Here is a 19,095-nt window from a genome sequence, read left to right on the forward strand (position 1 = left end):
GCTCTCGCAGGAGACCCTTGCCCTGGGAGTTGGGAACTGTTTGAGACTCCTGCACAGGAGAAGTCCATTTTTCGCGAGCCGGATAGCCGAGGAGCTTCTGCCACAGGCGTTCACTGATGCGCCTCCCTTGGATGGTGTTACATCAACCGCTTCCACCCCACACTCTCAACCTCCGCAGCAGCTGCATGTGACATCGCTGCCGATCGACGGCTCCTTATCCCTTGCCTTGCTGCCCTTGCTGCCCGCGGCGAAAATTCAGCATCTGGTGCTGCTGCCAACGGCCTCGGCGTTGTCGAGAGCAAGGGAAACAGCCGCTCGTGCTCTGCAGCAGCACCTCAAGAATACATCCAGCAGCACGAGCAGCGTGCTGCTCGTGCTGCTGGACTTCGAGTCTCCCCAGCTGGCAAGGCATCTAAAGAGCTGTTATGCACCAGCGCTGCGAGGATCCCGCTGCCCGCCGCTTCTGATGCAGCAGCAGCACAAGCGTGGTTCGGAGAGCTGTGTGCACTGGGAAGTATCGGCTGCAGCAACAGAAGAAACAGCCGTGCCCCCAGAACAAGGCTCGCAGGAAGTCACAACGTCGTTGCAGCAGCACTTTCTCTGGATCCGTAGCTATCGGTCCGCGTTGCTGTACATGTTGCGGCAGCTGTTGGAGCATTATCACATCGCTTTCCCAGCACTTGCTGCCGTGCAGCCTCCCTGTGCAGCGGCCACTGGCGTCGCCGCTGCACAGGCAGCCGCTGCAGTGACATCTTCCAGATTGCCACTGAACGTCCTCTACAGAGCTGCAGTCTGCGTAGCCATAACGGGCCTGCAGCACGCTGCAGCTGCCACCGCACTGCATGCACTGGCATGCGGGGTTGCAGGTGCAGCATCGCGGGTGTGGCTCCGCGGAGTTGCTCTGGCGCTGGAGGCGGAAGCTGCTCTTGTTGTTGCTGCTGTCGAACCCGCATCCGTATGGTCAAAGGCAGGAGCGGCTGAAGAACGGCGAGTTGCCGCATTCGGCCTTGCAGTACGAAAGGCCTTCTCGTGCTGGAGGGAGTGTCTCTTGCAGCTGCAGCGACACCGCAGCATCTGGCGCATGCAGCAGCCACGCAGCTGCAGTAGCCTCCCGCCGCTGCCGCCGCTTGCGCTTTTTATCAAGGTAAGAAAGGGATTTGATCCGTCGATTCCACCGCTTCTGCCCCTGGCGTGTGCATGGCATGCCTGTTGCAAGGGACCTAGGCGCAAGGGATTCTGCGAGTTGAGGGGCAGGTGACTCGAGCACCTTCGCAGCTGCAGCGCTCACTTTCCTGTGTAATGCTACCCTCTTTGCTGCACGTGCAGGGCCGCATGCAGCTGGCCTCGTTGTTGCACTCCTTCGCTGCCTTCTGCCTTGGGGCCCTCCATGACGCAAACGTCTACAGCTGCCAAAACAACGCGTCCAATGATGAAGCACGCGATGCTGGAGATGCCGCTGTTTCGAGGTCAGCAGACAATGTGGTTCAGGTTGCATCCAGCAGTGCTGTTCATGGTACTGCGTCGGCTGCTGCGGCAGTAGAAGACGCGACCTTTGCCGTCAGATGCCAGGAGCTGGAGAAACTGCGCCAGTCTGCGAGAGCAGCCCTGCAAAAGTGGGTTTTCTGCAGCGCGGTGCAGTTACGCTTTATCACTCCTGCTGCTCAGTTGCTCTGTGTGACGGCCGCCGCTAAACGGGTGCAGCGTTTGTTGCGCCTTGTGGGGTGCCTCGAGTCCATCGATGCCAGACAGTGGTCGCTGCTCTTCTGCTGTTGCGCTTGATGCTCTGTGCTGCTACAGTTTCCAGATGCAGCTCAAGCTGATGCAGAGCTGCTGCCAGACGAGCAAGCGGCTGCTCTTGCTGCAGTGCTGCTGCTGCCGCACGGTTCGCATTCTTGCGTCCTTTTGCCTGCTGCACCTGCTCCGCCGGAAGCAGCTGCAGCTGCATGAGCTTCTGCAGCAGCAGCAACCACAGATGCAGCAGGAGGAGCAACAGCAACAGGAGCAGCAACCACAGATGCAGCAGGAGGAGCAACAGCAACAGGAGCAGCAACCACAGATGCAACAGGAGCAACAGAAGCAGCAACATCAACAGGAGCAGCAACAGCAACAGAAGCAGCAACAACAGCAGCAGGTACCCTCTGTAAGTCTCTTCATGAAAGAAGAAAGCGCTACTAGCAGGAGCAGCAATGACAATGCGTTGGTGCTGCAGCAGGCACTGATTGAGTTAGAGGAGGCAGCGGCAGAGCTTCTACAGCCACTGCGAGGAGTCTTTTGCAGCGGCGATATCAGGACTGTCGATCTGCGAGGTCTCTGGCTTTGTGCATGTGCGGAGTCTCCCGCCGCAGCAAAGCAGCGCCTGCTTGCTGCAAGGCGTGGCAGCAGTATAGACACAGACAGCAAGGCTCCTTGCAGCAAAACCTCTAAAGCTGAGGCTACAACGCGTAACAGTTCCACTCCGGAGAGCACCAGCAGCCGCAGCGAAAATTCGTGGGAAGGTGTTCTAGTGAGACCATACTATTTTTTCGAGGACCTTTTGCCACTGTTAACATGGCAGCAGGTGTCAGACTCAGAGGGCGCAGCTTTACAGACGGGGGGTGCCATAATAGAGGCTCGAGGCGGAGGAGCAGCAGCAAGCGGACTGCCTAAAGATCTGGTGCAGTGGATCCTTCGGCTGCTGCAGCAGCTTATTTGCTGCAGTTGGCCACTGCCTCCTCGCGTCTTCTCCGCCGCGCCGCATCCTTGGATTGCTGCTCAAGCCATAGTAGAGGGAGATGTACGTTGCATAGGGCACTGCTACTGCCGCAGCTGCTGCTTTTCGCAGGACGAATTTTGGGAAGGCCGCATCTTGAGTCCTCTGCATATGTGGCGCTTGCGTTGGCTTTCGCCACCACTGCGCCCCTTGTGAAGGGCTGGCAGCTAGTGGCTGATTTGTGGAAAAAAACTGCGAGGCGTGTGTTTGTCTGTCTCCTTTCGTCTGCCCTCTGCAGACTGCATCTCGTCGCTCAGGGGAAGTGCTGCCGGTGGTCTCCGTGTATGCGGAAATGCGAGGGGCCCTTGTGAGGCATTGCACTCTCCGCCATGCCTCTACGCCTCTCCCTGAAACCCTTTTTCTTCTGATTGTGACCTGCCCTATTTCGCATCATTAGCCAGTCTGGTGGACAGGTGCTTGCGCCGCCTCCTCTCCGTAGCAGCGTTATTCGGCGGGGGGCTCCCCTGCAGCTCGTTTGGAGCGCGCGGAGTATTTCTTCTCTTCAGCCGACTACAAAGGCCCACGTGCTTCAACGTTGCTTGTCTCAGGCTGAGGTCGTCCAATCGTGGCGTTGGCTGGAATTGACGTACTGCTTCGTGGGGGGAAGAGGAGAGGTCCAAGACGAGCTCGTTGCGATGTGGCTGCCACAGAGCGACCCTGGTGAGTCTCCTGCCGCTGCAGGGTTCGCCGGGATTGCCTTTTGTGCTGATGTCGCTGCGCCGGAGATGTAGCGTGAGACAGGAGAGCAGCTTCTTGGTGCTTCCAAGCCGGCCGGCAGTTGGACGAAATGTAGATGGGGCACAACCAGAGACTAAGGGTGGCGAGCCGGCAAAGGTGGACGGTTTGGGGGCCTTTTCTCTCACTCTGCCGGAAGCTGTCTCTTGCGTTGCCTCTTCTTCTTTTCTCAGAGCGGCATGAACTGCACCGTGTCCTAGTCCCCGTCCTACACCCCTTCAATCGCAGCGACCGACTCGATCTTCGGGGCAAGGGAGCAGAGCGAGGATCGAGTTCAGCAGGTCCGGGAAGCCAATGGCTAACTTCGCCGGTGGTGCGACACCGCTGCTGCCTCTCCGCTGGATTCAGCAATCTGCGGTGCATCACTGTAGAAGCGCGGCCGCTGAACAGCCGCATGATGCCTCTAGGGGAAACAACGCGTGCTAGCGTCGCTGCAGACCAGCCAGAGCTACAAGCTCTCGACCTCTGAGCACTGGCGTGCCCCCCACAGCTCGCTGGCTGCTCCCCTCGCTATTTTGGCTCCATAAAAGGCCGAGCACTTGGCTCTCGCTGGTCGACTGGCTGGCCACGTAACGCTAGAGAGTTTTAGGTAGTACAGCAGGTTCTCACTTAGCGGCGAAAAAGGGGCAAGGAAAGTTGGCGTTTACAAGGGGCAAGCTCGATGGTGAATTCCGTGCAGCTAAATAGCGTAAACAAGCGCCAACAAGGCGTCCAGAAATACTAGAAGGGGTAGCTATCTCTATCACATCGCAGGATCTCTTCTTTTTCACTTCCACATCACAGCTTGAATCTAAGAGCCGGGTCACAGGAAGCAACTGCTAGACGACGGCTCATCCCTGTCTGCCTCAGCTCACTAAAAGCCCGCGACGGGCGCTCTAGGACGCTATTCGATGCGTTTCAAGAAGTCACCAGGGAACCCAAAAGGCAAACAGACCTTCAGAAGAGAATTGGTTGCTGATATGGCAGGAGGCTAACTGGAGGAATCTTGGCCTGACTGCATGGGCTATTATAATTGCAGATTTCTGATCAGCACCCGCGGTGTTCATATAAGCAGAAATGTGAGCAGCCGCGGTAAGCGGAGTCCGCGTGGATGCTACTTGAGCTATTTCCCCCCTTGCCCTCCAGCCTCCGGTTGAAGCACCAGAGAGCTAGGGAGTGCCCTGCCTCACCTCTGCCGATCTTGCAGTGCTGCGGGAAATGTGCTTCCTCGAAGGTAGCTTCTGTTGCTGCCACATCTGTTGGTGCTTTTGCTGGATCAGCAGCTCCTGCTGCTGCTTCAGCAGTTCCGCATAGTGCCGCTGCAGCAATAGCTGCTGCTGGAGCATGTGGCTGTAACCTAAATGGTTCTCTGCGTCCCCAGCTAGTGCTCCTTTTTGCTGCTTGGTTGGCTGCTCATGCTTCTCCACATACTGATGGGGGTGACGCTTCGGAGGCAAGCAGGGGAAGGCTGTTTGAGCACCGGCATACGCCTGCCTTACGGGGATAGCAGCCGCCGCGGGAAGGGGAGACAGGCAACACATGCGCATGGGATGCTGCTGTCGCAGTTGCGGGGTCCACATTAGGGCCGCTGTAGCGGATGGATGCGAGGGCTGCTGCGTCCAATGCTGTGTTGATTTCTGCTGCTGCTGTAGCTGGAGCGCTAGCGGGCAGACGGCGACAGGAACCTGATGGGGTAGCAGTACAGTCGTTGGCTGCAGCAGCAGCAGCTGGCGGTCCCCAGGGGGGCAGCTGGCCAGCCGCTGCGCAGCACCTGGGATGATCGGCGAGCTTCTTGCTTTCGGACCGATCCCAGGCGCTTCATTTGTTACCGTGGCTGCCGGCAGTGCTACTCTGGCTCCAGACTGAATGCCACTCTTTTGCTGTTGTTGGTTTTGCATATCCCAGGACGCTCCCGGCTCCTGGTGGTCAGAAGGGACCCTCGCTACAGCGGGCGGAGGCCGCTCTCTGAGCTGCTCAGTCATCTTGGCTTGCAGACTCACAGCTCCGCAAAGGGAATGTTGTTGCATTTGCATCTGTGGAAGCTTCAGCTCACTTGGATTTGTTTGTGGTGCTGGTAATGGTTCAAGCTCGAACGACGGGCATCGGCGCCTGTGCATGCCTTGTTGCTGCAAAAGTTTCCCTAGGGGCTGTTTTTGTGGCTTTTCTGGATGCAGCGCTCCTCTTTCCACTTCCGTGCAGAGACTCCCCTCTTGTGCATTGACGGAAGACGATGCGAGGGGGCCCTCATGGGATAGGATCTGTGTAGAGGTTGTCTGCTGTGAGATCATACTCGGTTCGGTACCTGAGCGGGTGAGTCGTTGCTGTCGCGGCTTGTAGGTCCTCAAGCCGCTAAAATAGCGAAGCACCGAGGGCGAGTCGGACTCTTTAGAGCACCTGCTGCCAGGAGAGCGCTGCTTCAAGGATTCGAGCTTCCCTGGGATCTGCTGCCGCTGTGGCTGGTGCGGAGGCGAAAGCCTGCCGGTAGCACAAGGCGCTTGTTGGGGAGAGAGGCTCCTGGTGGGAGTATGTCTTGCAAGCAGCTCGGAGCTGCCCTCTCTGCTGACAGCCCCTGAAGAAGGGGATAGAGAAGACCCCAGACCACTAGATATGGGGTACGGTGATTCACTGGTGCGTCCATGGACGCTGGGAGGAGTGTAAATCTGAAACTCTTGCGGAGATGGCTGCACAGCTGCCAAGCAAGCACCAGGAACCCGTGGAAGGTTTGGAACGCCGGGGGAAGCCGCTGAATGGGACGAGACGTCTGAGCTGCAAGAGAGCTTTCCCGGGAGAAGAGCCTTTTGGCTTGGGCATCCTGGGTGTTGGCTCCCGCCGGACTCTGATTTAGCAAAGCTTGGAGCAGGAAACACTGCAGCTGGCCCCACACATGCGGCGACTCCACGGCAGGAAGAGCTGTCCTGCGCATGGGAACCAGGGGAACGCGCTCTTGAGGACGGTCCCTTTGAAACCTTGGTGACCGACGATGAGGCACCCTTGGGAGCAAGAAGGCCTCCCGTAGCTACGTGTGGCCAGCGCCTGCTGCAGGGTCCCCTGTGACAACCAGTTTCTTGGGAAGAGAAGGCAGGACTGCGTCTACAGCGTGCGGCTGCTCTTGCTGCTGTTGCTGCACCTGGCAGCCTCAGTCGTGCGGGTTCTAATACTTCAGTTGCAGGTGCTGCGCTCCTAACATCCCCCTTCGCAACATTTACCTTATTCGAGCCGCTGTAACGGAGGCGCTCCTTTGGTGCAGGTGGAAGTGCTGCGGCTGCTGACGAAGCCGCTGAAGGAGGCCGCGGCTTGCGCAGCAGGTGACTTGGAGCTGCAACTGACAGGGCTGCTGCGCTTTCTCCGACCTCGGAGATATCCGACGTGGAGCCGCTCGCCAGGAAAAGGCCCCCACATTGACCAGCGTGCTGTGACAGCTGGAGTCCGCTTTGCACCTTCTGGTGCTGCGTCTGCTGATGCTCCCGGTCTTCAATCCACGTCTGTGAGTCAACACGCAGCAGGTTTACCTGCGGCTTTGGTTGATGCTGATGATCTTTCGGCGGCTGTGCGCTGCATTGGGCTGTCTCCTCGTCTAGCTGCAGCTGAAGCCGATCTCGCAAGGCAACTAACGCCTGTAAGCGTTCCAGAGCCTTCTGATACTGGAGTTTCTGCTGCTGCTGCTGCTGCTGCTGCTGCTGCTGTGAACCTGCTGGACCCTCAGAAGGGTGCCACGTGTCCAATTGTTGCTCAAGTTGCCTAAGCTCGTGCATCTGTTGCTGATGCTGATGTAGTTGCTGCCGTAGGTGCTGTTGAGTCCCCACTTTGTGCTCCCGCTGCACCGGGTGCTGCTGAAGCTTTTGCTGCAGCTGATGCTGATGGCTTATTTGCTGCGACATACGGAGAGAAGGGAGCCTTTCCGGACCTTCGTGTCCCGGCCCCCTGTAGAAACTCTTCTGCTGTCTTTGCATGTTTTGTTGCCTGACGAGATGCTGCTGCTGTTGCTGTAGCAGCTGGCGCTGCTCTAGCAGCTGCATATGCTCCATTCGCGGCAAAGAACTGAGGGCTGAGTGTCCTGACGGCAAGTGCGGTTCCCCCACAGTGTTGCTTTTAAGAAGAGCTGCCGCAGGCGTCCGCGGCTGTTGTTGTTGTTGTTGGGACTGCCTAGGGACTGTTTTTTCTGAGTTAGAGCTTTCCAGAGGCTGTGGTTCCTGCTGCTTCTGGTGTTGCTGGGCCTCCGACTGCCATGGTTTAGGCATCTCACGATGGAATGACTGGCGCTTCTGCGGCTGGTGAAAATATTGTTGCTCGAGGTTGTGTTGGTTGGTCTGCGAAGGCTCTTCCTGCTGGGTCTCTTGCAGTGGCTGGTGTCGTTCAGCAAGGGGTTCTGCCTTCTGGTGGTGATGAAGCAGCTGCACCTGGTGCAGCAGCTGCTTCTGCTTGCTGTCATTCGGATTTGGCGTGTTGTCGTGATGCTGCTGCTGAGGATCCGGCTGCGCTTCCAGCTTTGGTGGTTGCCTTGGGGTTAGGTGATGCGTTTGATGTGACTCATGCTGCTTCAAGGCTGATATGGACTGTAGAGGCGGCCTTCGATCAGCTTCGTTCATGCTTATTACTGCCTGTTGCAGCCTCTGCTGTTGCACTGTATGTTGCTGAGCCTTATACTGTCCCTGCATCAGCAGGGTATGAGATGGCCTGCCTTCCCTGCAGAGCTGCTGCCTAAGGTGCCCCTGAAACCTTTCTGGAATTATGGGCCTTTCGACAGGAGGCGCGCGTGAATTGGAGCCATCTGCACCGGCTTCCACCCCAGCATCTCTAACAAAAACTTCAGACAGCTGAAGTGTGTCAGCACGTGCTCCTTCTTCAAATTGAGATAGGAGACGCTTGGTTGCAGTAGATGCGTCGAGAGCTCTCTTCTCTTTGATGGCTGCAAGCACCTCTGGCAGCTCCCCCAGCCTTACTGACCACGGATGCCGCGGGTGCTGCTGCTGTTGCTGCTCGTGCAGCGAAGCAAACCAGGGATGCTTGAGTGCCGCAGTTAGGGAAAGTCTATCCGAGCCTTTTGGCTGCATCAGTTGTACTACAAGCTGAAGGAACTGGGGGGACAAAGAGTCTGACACCCCTAGCTCTTCCCAGACTTCAGCGGCTCGGCCCTCCCACAGCAGCAGACATCGCCGCCAGGGAGGTGATGCTGCTGCTGAATCTGTAGAGCGCGCAAAAAGCTGCTTCGCCTCAGCGAAGGAGGGTAGGAATCTGGTCGCTCCGGACAGTGATGGACTGGAAAAAGCAGCCTCTGCACCCTCTGCGGGTGGGCCAGTAGCAGAAAGGTCCCACACGGGAGCAGCACGTGCAAACAGCGCCTGACCGGTCAGCAAATAAAAGGCGCTCCAGCCGAAACACCAGCTGTCCACACGAGAGGCCAAGTACGGATGTTCGCCACCGTCGGATGTGGTGCTGCTGGTGTCTTCTAGAGGAAAACTCTCTGGCGGGCGAAAAGCCTTACCAAAGCTGCCCGCATACGGGGTTGGCTCTTCCTGTGCCCCCGGGCAGCAACACTGCAGCAGAACCTCCTCAGTGTCTGCCGCTCCTCCTTCGCGCACTGCCGCTGCTGCTGCTGCTGCTGCTGCTGCTGCTGCTGCTCCGCAGCAGCAGTGGGGCGATGGCCGGACACGAAAGCAAACTGCTTGACCTGGGTCGCACACTTTGACTGTCACTTCCCAGTCGTCTTCAGGGAGGCATCCCTCATACTGCGAAGCATCGGTGTGTTGAGGCCTGCTATTGGCGGGAGGCGAAACGAACAATAGGCAGTTTTCAAGGCTAAAGTCCTGCAGAGCAATGCCGCGGCGGTGCAGCGACGAGAGGCCCAGCAACGCCTGATACAACAGGCGGCGAGCAACGCCCTCGGAGAGGCCCCCTGCCCTTCCTCTGCTGCCTTGGCTGTGGCACATATTGCTGCTGGAAGGAGACTGAGTGATCGGGGGGCCAGGCATGGCCGTAGCAGCATGACCGTTGCTCCCGATCTGGCGTGCTGCTGCTGTTGCGCCTGATGCTAGGGGTCCCAGAGCAGCTGATGCAGCGCAACGGATATTCATAGGAAGGGCTCCGGCCATCACATGCGCCAAGGCCCCTCCGGCAGCCGAGAGGGCAGCCGCAGCTACCGCAGCAGCAGCAGCAGCTGCTGCTGCTGGGGGTGGCGAGTGAGGGCGGGCAGCTGAGGAAGAGCGTGGGGCAGCAACCATCTGCAGCAACCCCAGCAAGTCCTCCCCATGTGCCCAAGGCGAAGTCAGGTAGAAATAATTTTCATCGTCAAAGACCTAAAACGCGCCACAGATAATGCCAACAAGGAAGAAGCAATGGTGTCGATGCAGCCCTGGTGGCAGCAATTGCTGAACCAACAGCAGCAGCAGCAAGCTGGAGGAAGACTACAAAGATTAAAGCCAATACCGCGCCACAACAAATCCAGCAGAGTGAGGAGAAGAAATTATTCGCCCCAACATTAGTGGTACGCGCAGGAGCAGAGGCACTACCACAGGAAGCAGAGAGGCGGGTCATACTTCGGTGAGAGTGTGGACGTGAGGAACGCCCTGCAGGCGCGTGGAGAAGAAAACCTCGGCAAGCGGTGTTTCTGGTACAAGGTGAAGTAGCAGATAAAGCTCCTTGTTGCTTCCAATAGCAGCAGCAGCTGCTGCTGTACCTGGGGAAAGAGATGTCCCTGCAGCTGCTGCCTGAGCCTGATCCAGCTGCAGTTGTACTAACTTCTTATCCACCGCCTTTATGGCCACGCGTTGGAAGCGGCAGCTGTTTCTACTGTTTCTACTCGTGCCTCCAAGAAGCAGCATCCCCTCGTAGAGGGGCCCGAAGAGGGTCTTTTGGTGAGGACGCAGCAGACAATATCTTCTACCCGAGGGAGACAAAAGGCTCAAGGGTGTCTCTGACAGTGTGCTAGAGTCTTCAGGCCTACTCTCTCCGCTGGCAGCACCAGAATGCGGTGAACCCTTTTGGAGGTCTCTGTCTTGGTCTGCTTCTGCTGACCTGGCAGGCTCAGCTACACGCTTACCGTGGTTGTTAGTGGTGCTCCAGTCGCTGCTGGCCGCACGCACATGCCTGCTGCTGGGACTGCGCCGATTGCGCCTAAAACTAGGAGAAAGACGTACTGACTGGGGAGGCTGGCACAGGTGAGTATATTGTTTTTGTTCGTGGGGGCTCCTGCTGGCCATCACATTTACAGATGAGGCGCTAAGCAGCGGTGATGGCAACGCCGTACGAGCAGCCTCGATGACGGGGGAGAAAGCAGGTGCTTTCTTTCCCCGGGTGATTGCCGCTGCCTCTAGAAATGCTGACCCTTTCTCCAAGTGAGAATCTGCTCCACATACGTGCACCTGCTGCTGCAGCTGAGAGGCCTGCTGCTGCAGCTGAGAGGCCTGATGCTGCAGCTGCGGCATTCGGTCCAGTGGGGTGGCTGAGAGGGGTATCCGGTGTCGACTTCTACCTGATCCTACGGCACCCAAGCTTGACCGAGCACTAAACGGTGCAACTGACCACACTGGTGTTTCTGTCGTGACCGCTGGTGTCAGTCCCACTGTGGTTGGCGGCATGGTGCCACGGTTGACACAATAAGAAGTGGGTGCCTTCAAGACTGCCCCAGCGTCGCAGCGTCCTTCCTGCAACGGTCGTAACACTTGGTGCTGGCGATACTGCTGGTGCTTCCCACTACTTGCTTCTGGGGAGACTTCCGCTAGTGCTGCTGGAATTGTATCATCCCGTTTGGTGCCCTGTGCTTCCGCACCAGTGACTGGCTCACTTCCCAGGGAAGACGGTGGCAGAGGCTCCACTGACTGCTGCTCCTGCATTTGCTGCTGCTCACAAATAGAGCTTGCCGTGAATTCTTTAGAGCCCAAGCCCGCTTGGGACCTGCGTAGGAGGCACACCTTAAGCGGATGCACTGGGATGCCCTGGAAAGCCTCTCCCCTCCGTTGCAGCGGTGAGGGATGCTGCTGCCTTATTTGCTGACTTTGTTGTGTTTGCGAGTGCGCCTGCTCTGTGCTTCCTTGCAGTAGCTTGAGTCGCGTTCCACCTGTCAGGTGTTGCTGCTCCGGGGAATCAGTTCGCTGTGGAGCCCCACTGCTCGTACTGCAGGGAGTAGAAGCGGTAGGGTGGCAACTGCTGTTGCCGGAAGTGCAGTTGCCCCGCTGTAGAGACTGCCGTTCGCCAGTGGCTTGATGCCGCTCCTGCAGCTGCGTCTTCACCATATGGTACTGCTGCACCGGTACTTCCTGTCGGGGGTGCTGCAATCTCTGCTGGGCATTCGGCTCCTCCTCTGAGGTGTTAGAGCACCCGATGGGCTCCATGAGGGGATGCCGAACAACTAGTGTGTAGATCAAGTGTAGCGACAGGCCCTGAGGTCACTTGGAAGGAAGGGGAGTACGGGCCCGTAATGGCAGGTACAGTTGCTGCTGTAGCTGCTGCTGTTGCTACTGTCGTATCCACTATTTATAGTAGACAGAACCAAATGCCGCTGCCGAAGGCAAGGTTCCAGCGGGGAGAAGCGCAGCCGACGTGTTCCGTAGGGGTCGCTGTTGCCCCTGCTGCTGAGACTGCTGCGGATCTGGAGTGTACAGCGCAGCGGCTTCTGTCTCACTGCCACAGAGACAGCCCGAAATATGTCACTTTTCTCTTTGGGCGATGCCGCCGGCTGTTGCTGCCTCCGTTGTTGCCTCGGGGTGGCAGCAAGCTGTCGATGCTGCATAAGCGACAGAAGCAGCGGCTGCGGCGGCAGCAACAGCAGTAAAAGCAGCCTGTTCTATTGGGAACGAGACTCTTGAGGTCGCAGAACAAGGCATTTGAGAAAGCGCGAAAGGAAGTGATGAGCCGTGGAAAGCAAAGAAGCCGCAGAGACACTAGATGTAAGGGGCGTGTCAGACGCAGCGGCCTCAGCAGCAGCAACTACGGCCGCAGCAGCAGTGGCTGCTGATACTGCTGCTGCAGCAGTATTCCTGCCGGTGTTGTTGCTGCTCCTGTGCTCACTTAAAAAGAAATATATACTGGCACAGAAAAGGGGAAACATAGGACCGGGCACACATATAAGCGGGAACAGACACGAAAGGCAGAATCGGCGGTATCAACAAAAGGATGTGTTTCATCGAGGCAGGCGTAGCCAACGGACCAGCATAGGGCACTCTTCAGGCCTAATGCTTTTCCCTAGCGGCCCTGTGTATGCATTTATCTACTCTTTACCCTTCAGTTTCGACGTTTCAGCGCTAAAGAAAAGGGCGCGGTATTTTCGCGGCGTTCAGCGTGAGGAACACACTACCCAGGATCGACCAGTGGCTCCCTATGCAAACAGGCCTCTCCGATTTTGGCATACGGTTGAGCCTAGCCTAACAGAATAATTTAGAATCTGTAGAATGAGACTCAGAAGTCATTTGATCCTTTTTGCTCCACAGCGACATACCTGTGGAAACTTTGGATGGCGCCGATTGTTGCTACAGCTGCTCCTGCTTTTCTGCTACTGTTGTCCCTTGCTAGTACTAAGGATGCTGTTGTCCAAAATTGTGACCTGAACTAGCAGCCGTTGTGTGAAGACGTTCGCATTGCAACCCTGGGTAACAGTAGGGAAAAAGGCTTCTCGACACCTAGGGGTCGTGCAGGCTCGAGAAGCCCCCAAGCCACGTATCCATCAGCCAGCTGAAAGAGCAGCAACTCTAGTAGCTGTGATCATGCGCCAGCATATACATAAGTCTACTCACCTGCGTTTGATTGCTACGAAGAGGCCCAAAAAGCCCAGATATTAGCAAAGTGCTAGAAACAGAGGTGGCACGAACTAGTGTCGAGAAAGTTGCTCTCCCTGCCATTGTTGTGGATACTACTACACTTTAACTACATTAAGCCTCACATGGGTCCGTGTTAGCTGGCTGCAGAAATGGGGTATGTGAGACACAGCAATGAAGGAATTAAAGGGTTTGCCGTGCGTATGCAGGAAAGAGGGAGCACTTTAAAGTCCACTTATGTGCTTGATCACCTGATGCTTTCAGACTTGTGAGTGGCCCTTTTCTTCTGGTTGTGCCTTGTCTCTTTCCTGGTGCCTCTTTGCATGCTTAGCCTACTGGTTGCTAGGGCGTCCTCAGAGATGTGCTCGTTTTCCTCGGGCTTCCTCTGGACCGTGGAAGCAGCACTGCCTAATGTCTGTGAATCTCAGCCTGCTTGTTTGAGGCAAGCTATCAGGACAAAAAACTCTCCCCCCTGACGCTTTCCATGTACATGCGGTGAACCGACTTTCAGTTGCACTCACAACTGCGAAAGGACAGTGCTGCGAGGGCTATTGCAGTAACACTTGCTACTGTTGGAGCAGACAAACGACAGCTAACAAAGCTCTTGTACCCAAGCAAAGCGAAACTGGAGTCACGGTTTGGGCTTACTCACAGAGAACTGCCACCCTCGCGCTTCTTAAAAGGGCTGTGAGGCCGATAAATTTTGGCTTGCCACTTGGCATAAAGAGTGACCTTCGCCTCAGTTCTAAAAAATATATTGATCAACTAGAAACCAGTTTGTAAAATCCAGTCATTACCGGTTTTAGAGATGGCGTGTGAGCAGCCGTGACTTATCTGACAGTCATCAAGGACTACGGGGATGTATGAAGAGGAAAGGGGAAGGGTACTTCTCTTTCGCGAATCCAATCTGCTGCGTCCAACAGCGCTCGGTTTAAGTCTAATTAGCCGTCTTCAAGTGAGAAACTGCCATCTTTCCATGTTCTCTGCGCTGTTGTTCTTGGTAATACCAGGCATAAGAAGGACGCCCAGGTCGATGCGTTCCTTCTGGTGCTATTGACTTAAGAGTTCATTTTCTATCGCGGTCTGCTATTCTCCTCGCGACGCCCCTGGCTCTGCTTCTACCATACCCAAGGCTGTATTCCCCCCTCCGTGCTTTTGCATTTGTAAATGGCCAGCTGTTTACTCGTGTGTCCATTCTATTTCCTTGCGTGTCCACTTGGCGCTGTCTCCCGGCTCTTAATTCTAACTGGTTCCCTGTGAAGCGTGCAAAGAGTTGCACTTCGGCGCTTTCTACGACAAGCATTATATTTAACCAAGCATTTTTTGCCAATTAGTCCCGCTGTTAGTATGTTATTTGTTCTAGAGTAGTGTCAGCCCTACATATAGGCTGCTAGCAAGTACACCTAGCTGCAAATGCTTGAAGTGGCTAGAGCACGCAGTATTGCGCACACTAGCTGGCCCCCGCTCTCCGCCCGTGCGGGGATTCAGAGGGGCGAGGGCACGGTAAGGGGGGATCGGCAGAGGAGTACACTCAGTGACATTCTAGGAAGTTCTGTAGTGTGTTTGGGGCTGCGTGCTTCCTACGATAAGCCGAAACAGAGTTTTACATTTTTCCTCTGGGCGCCAATCTGCTGCAGGTGTCCGTAATTAGTTTGCCTCGCCTTTCGACCTTCTGCCTGAGGCTTACGCACCGAAGGTTGAGGCCCCCGGACACCTCAATGCACCTTCACCGAAACAGGAACCTTCATTCAGAGGCTCCTTGTGGCAATCTTCAAATTTGCCATCAATAATTTCTGTCCTCTTCTACTTTGATAATCTCTTTGGGGCTCTTCGTGGTCAGCTCTCCGTACGGAAGACCTCAATGGGCTTTCGGACAGTCTCGCGCCTTCCGTGCAGCCCCTTGTAGAACGTTCTAAATAGGTCTTGATAAGAATGTACTTGGATCCTGACTAAATGCAAACATGGGATAAAGTCCTTGAGTGATTCGTAACAGAATTCTTTGCCTTCTTTACCCTCGGCCCACAGAATTTGCATGGCCGGAGAAGATCAAAGAGCCTAGGCTCGCGCAGCTGCTTGCTTTACGAGCTCCGAGATTTCGCAGCTCGTAGCACCCATCTAGTTGCTTATAGTTTAGCGCACGCACATTTAGCTTCGCGCCTTCTTGTATCGAGCTATGAGGACTCTGCAACGAACAAGAAACACAGACAGATAGACCAATACGTCAACTCGTTGCTAATTTTTAGCCAAAAATAATGGGTGTTGGTGAAAATATTGAAGTGTTGCGCAACTCTATACTACACCTTGGGTATGAGTGCGGTGCACTGTTTCTTAGTGGCAGCCGACGCCCTCTGTCCTTCTCTGTACTGCCTGTGCAATACCCCAGGGAGGATGGGCTCCGCATTACATCAATTCAACAATAGGTCGTTGACTTCCTCTTGCCTTTTTGTGTTGCGTCCTCACACACGTAGGTGCTGCCTACGAAGCAGCGAGTTTGGGGGCCTCCTAGTGGGGACTGGGGGGCCCAGGGGGGACACGGCAGACGTCATCAGGGTGTATCGACACCTCGCGCATAATCCATGTCACGCACTTTGCATCATCAGGATATCCCGGAAAATTGCCCGTTGAGGGCCGCATTTCTCCTTCCGTATTCCTGCCTTAGCAGAGGCCCTGCAGACATCGTTGCGCCTGGCGGCGCTGCTGCCGGTCCTTCTGCTCCTGCCGCCGCTGCATCTCTCTTGTCGTGCAGTCGTGCATTCCTGTATCCGGCTGCCAGACAACATGCAGCAGGTGCTGTTGCAGCCCCAGTTGCGGTTGTGCCTTCTGCTGCTGTTGGCACTGCTGGCGCAGCAACCGCCCTGCGAATCCCACCTTCTCCTGACTCCTACGGATGCGCCTTCCGGAAACCCCGGGATTACCATTGCTACACGAGCTGCTTCGAAGGGGCCTGCAACAGCCGATGTAGCGGCAGTAACACTACCTGCTGCTGCTCTTTCTAGTTACGCAGCAGGAACGCCAGCAGGCGCAGTAGCAGCCCCCCCAAGGCCTTTGGCCTTTTTCGGCGTTGGGCGTGCCCCCCCTCGGTCTTGGCTACTGCAACAGCAGAAAAAAGGGGCTTTGGACAGGCTACGAGACAGCGCCTTGTGGCACGGTTGCAGCAGCCTGCTCAGGTCGTACACTGAAATACCTGTCGCCACACGATCCTGGCTTACAGCCTCTTTTCTGCTGTCAGTCCTGGGCACAGGAGAGCGCCCACTGGTTCCTCCCGAGGCCCTTTGCATGCACTGGGGCCGTGCCGGTAGAGCCCTTGAGCTTTGGAGGCCTCTGACGGCGGCCCTCTTTCAAGGCCCCTTCTCCTTTTCCACGCTCACGCGCATCTATGCGTCCTATGTGGCTCTTCGGCAGCTGGAAACAACAGAGAGACAGGCCCTGCTGCATCAGCCCTGCAGCGACGTAAAGGCTCTGTCACCCCGGCGACAGCAGCTCCTGCAGCAGCAGCAACAAAAATTGCTGCAACAGCAACGGGAGCTACAGCACCAGTGGAAGGACCCCAAAGCCTTTGCTGCAGCAGCCGCGTCAGCCTCTGGCACTGCACACCTGTTTCAGTTCTTAGCTGTGGAGTGCTTACTCTTGGCAGCAGCAGGAAGTGCCCTGGGTATGCCCTTCTATGGCAGCCCTTTGACCGCCGCTGCCACCTACGTCATCAGCAAAACCAATCCGGAAAAAAAAGCACCTCTTCCTCTGGGCCTTCAGGTACCTCAGAAGGTCCTTCCCTTTGCTTTGGCTGCTCTAGATGCTGTGCAGCAGCAAAGTCTTCAGGGCGCAGTGCCAGCCCTCCTCGGCATAGCCACAGGACACATCTTCTACCTCCTCAAGAAGGTGAGCAGCCAATATAGAGTTCTGTACTCTAGGATTTCCATGAGAACACTGGTTTAGCCTTTAAACAATGGGTATGCTGATTAAGTAGCTGCTGATCTCCTCTTAGAGCTCTCCCTTTCCCGTCCTCCCGCCTTCCTACCCCGATAGTGTGAGGGTATCAGGGCAAAGTGAGAAACAGGTAGAGGACGGGGTATGGGGGCCACTGTATCTTCTAGCCCTCAGTAAAGCATCCATTCATACCCTGTTGCATCTTGTAAAACCTACAGAGCACAAGCACACAACGTTGACGCTTACTGTGTAGAGCTAACCCTGCTATGTGCCAAACAGTCTATTCAAGCAGCCACGTCAGTCAAGGAGACTCCTTGACCTCAGCCAATTGGGGTACGGATCCTACAGGTTAAGGTAGGCATGCCTGCCACACCCTACGGAGAATCGACGGCTGTGGCTTGGAATTTTCTGTGCGTAGGTTGTGCCGGCAAAGACGGGCATTCAGATGTTGCCCTTCCCCTCCCTCACCTACCGCCTGTTGCTGCAAAAGCAGGTACGTGACGCAGCAGGCAGTTCTTCCGCTGCTGCTGCACGCATTAGTAGCAAATTCCTGCGCTAAGGCGCAGCCGCGAGCTTTGTTCTGGATCAGAAGGCTCGCAGGACAGTGGTAGCAGCTGCTGCGTCTGCATTGGACAAATTCTTTTGCTGGCACTTGTGACCAGCTAAACGTCTCTGTACCTACCGGAGTTACACACGCATGTGAGCGTTACTCTGTTCGGGCTTCCACGGGCAGAACAAGGGGCCCCCAGCTTTAGTCTGCGTTTTTGTTTTATAGATGCTACTGCAGTGCGTACACACGGTGTTGATTTGTACGTGCCGGTACGCCAAAGGCACACAAAATAGAAACTAGCGTAGAGCTAGATGGAAGAGTGCAGGTGGCCGTGGCTATACAAAATTTTATCACGCGGGGGATGCCAATTGTCTCCCTTAGTTGCCCTCTTACGTTAGGAGCCGTAGTTGTAACACTTAATCCGAGGTCTGTGTAAAGAGACCCTTTACTCCAGACTCAATGAAAATTTCATATATCCATTGATGCGCTTCTCTAGAGAATTCCCACCTTCCTGCGCCCCTAAGAGTTCCAGACATGGGTAGAGAGGGACAGCTAGGTCCCATCTTGCTGCATTCTCTAAACACTTCAAGCAGGCACAGCCAGTTGCATACAACATCTAGCACACACGCACATTCCATCGTCTTCTTGTTTCGAGCAAGGATCAGTCTGCAGTAAAAAGATATACAATCCGACAGATCACATAGTCAATACTGTTTTCCAGTTAAATATAGAGTAGCGAAAAGTGTCCGAGCATAGCTCACTCCGCCACACGAGTGACCTGAGCCACGACTATACACACGATGCGCTCAGCACTGCCACACAGTGATTCAGTAAATCAGAAGTATGCGCACGGCATCAAAAGTCACTCAATGGTCAGTGCATGCCTATTGCATGTTGCCATGTTGACTGCACAGCACTATAGCGGCCCTTGGGCGATTTCGCGTAGCTGGGCTAATTAGTTACCAATGAAAAGAGCCTCTATGCAGGGTGAACGACTCCGAATAGGCTCTGCAGTGTGAGGCGGCAGCTGAATAACACTCATTTCGGAAGAGTGAACCATTAGGCTGCTGCAGACCACTAGCTGCTGCTGTTTCTGGTGCTGCCATGACGTGTTGGTGGAACGCTTATGGATTGAGTGTTTCCAAAGCCCTGATGTTGCTGGCGCAGTAAATTTTAGAAATAACTGGTGACTAAATCCAGAAAATTCAGCCATTTGTACGCTTTTGCAGTTCTACCTGAAACTGCCCGTCAATGGGCTACCTGTCCATCTTTAAAAGGAACCAAACTTATCGCGTTGTACATACAGCATTCAAGTAGCTTTTCCCCTTGAGCGGCCTCATATCGATCTTAGGGATGATATTCTTAAGAGTGCTTAGGGTGTGCGATTTAGGGTGTGGGAGTTTAGGGTTTGC

General features: G+C 55.6%; 3 protein-coding genes across 3 annotated transcripts; 2 read left to right on the top strand and 1 right to left on the bottom strand.

Annotated features, from left to right (window-relative positions):
- Positions 1-346: 346 nt before the first annotated feature.
- On the top strand, positions 347-3,953 carry LOC34620913 (the record flags this gene model as incomplete). The annotated part of the gene is made up of 9 exons (XM_026338321.1): positions 347-1,144; positions 1,327-1,613; positions 1,798-1,943; positions 2,109-2,377; positions 2,558-2,773; positions 2,988-3,056; positions 3,298-3,476; positions 3,517-3,590; positions 3,658-3,953. Coding segments are annotated over 9 exons (2,334 nt in total), but the record flags the coding sequence as incomplete, so codon positions are not given.
- A 772-nt stretch (positions 3,954-4,725) lies between these two features.
- Positions 4,726-12,419, bottom strand: LOC34620911 (the record flags this gene model as incomplete). The annotated part of the gene is made up of 10 exons (XM_026338322.1): positions 4,726-6,378; positions 6,577-9,012; positions 9,058-9,756; positions 9,997-10,384; positions 10,475-10,769; positions 10,932-11,234; positions 11,386-11,516; positions 11,652-11,751; positions 11,949-12,068; positions 12,254-12,419. Coding segments are annotated over 10 exons (6,291 nt in total), but the record flags the coding sequence as incomplete, so codon positions are not given.
- Positions 12,420-15,461: 3,042 nt separating this feature from the next.
- On the top strand, positions 15,462-17,692 carry LOC34620910 (derlin-1.2). Its single transcript, XM_026338323.1, has 4 exons — positions 15,462-15,514; positions 15,869-16,066; positions 16,377-17,085; positions 17,552-17,692. Exons 1-4 carry the CDS (start codon positions 15,462-15,464, stop codon positions 17,690-17,692), a joined length of 1,101 nt encoding a protein of 366 aa, XP_026194108.1.
- Positions 17,693-19,095: the final 1,403 nt, after the last annotated feature.

Source organism: Cyclospora cayetanensis, unplaced genomic scaffold, assembly GCF_002999335.1.
Source record: "Cyclospora cayetanensis isolate NF1_C8 unplaced genomic scaffold, CcayRef3 CcayRef3_contig_25, whole genome shotgun sequence".
NCBI lineage: Eukaryota > Apicomplexa > Conoidasida > Eucoccidiorida > Eimeriidae > Cyclospora > Cyclospora cayetanensis.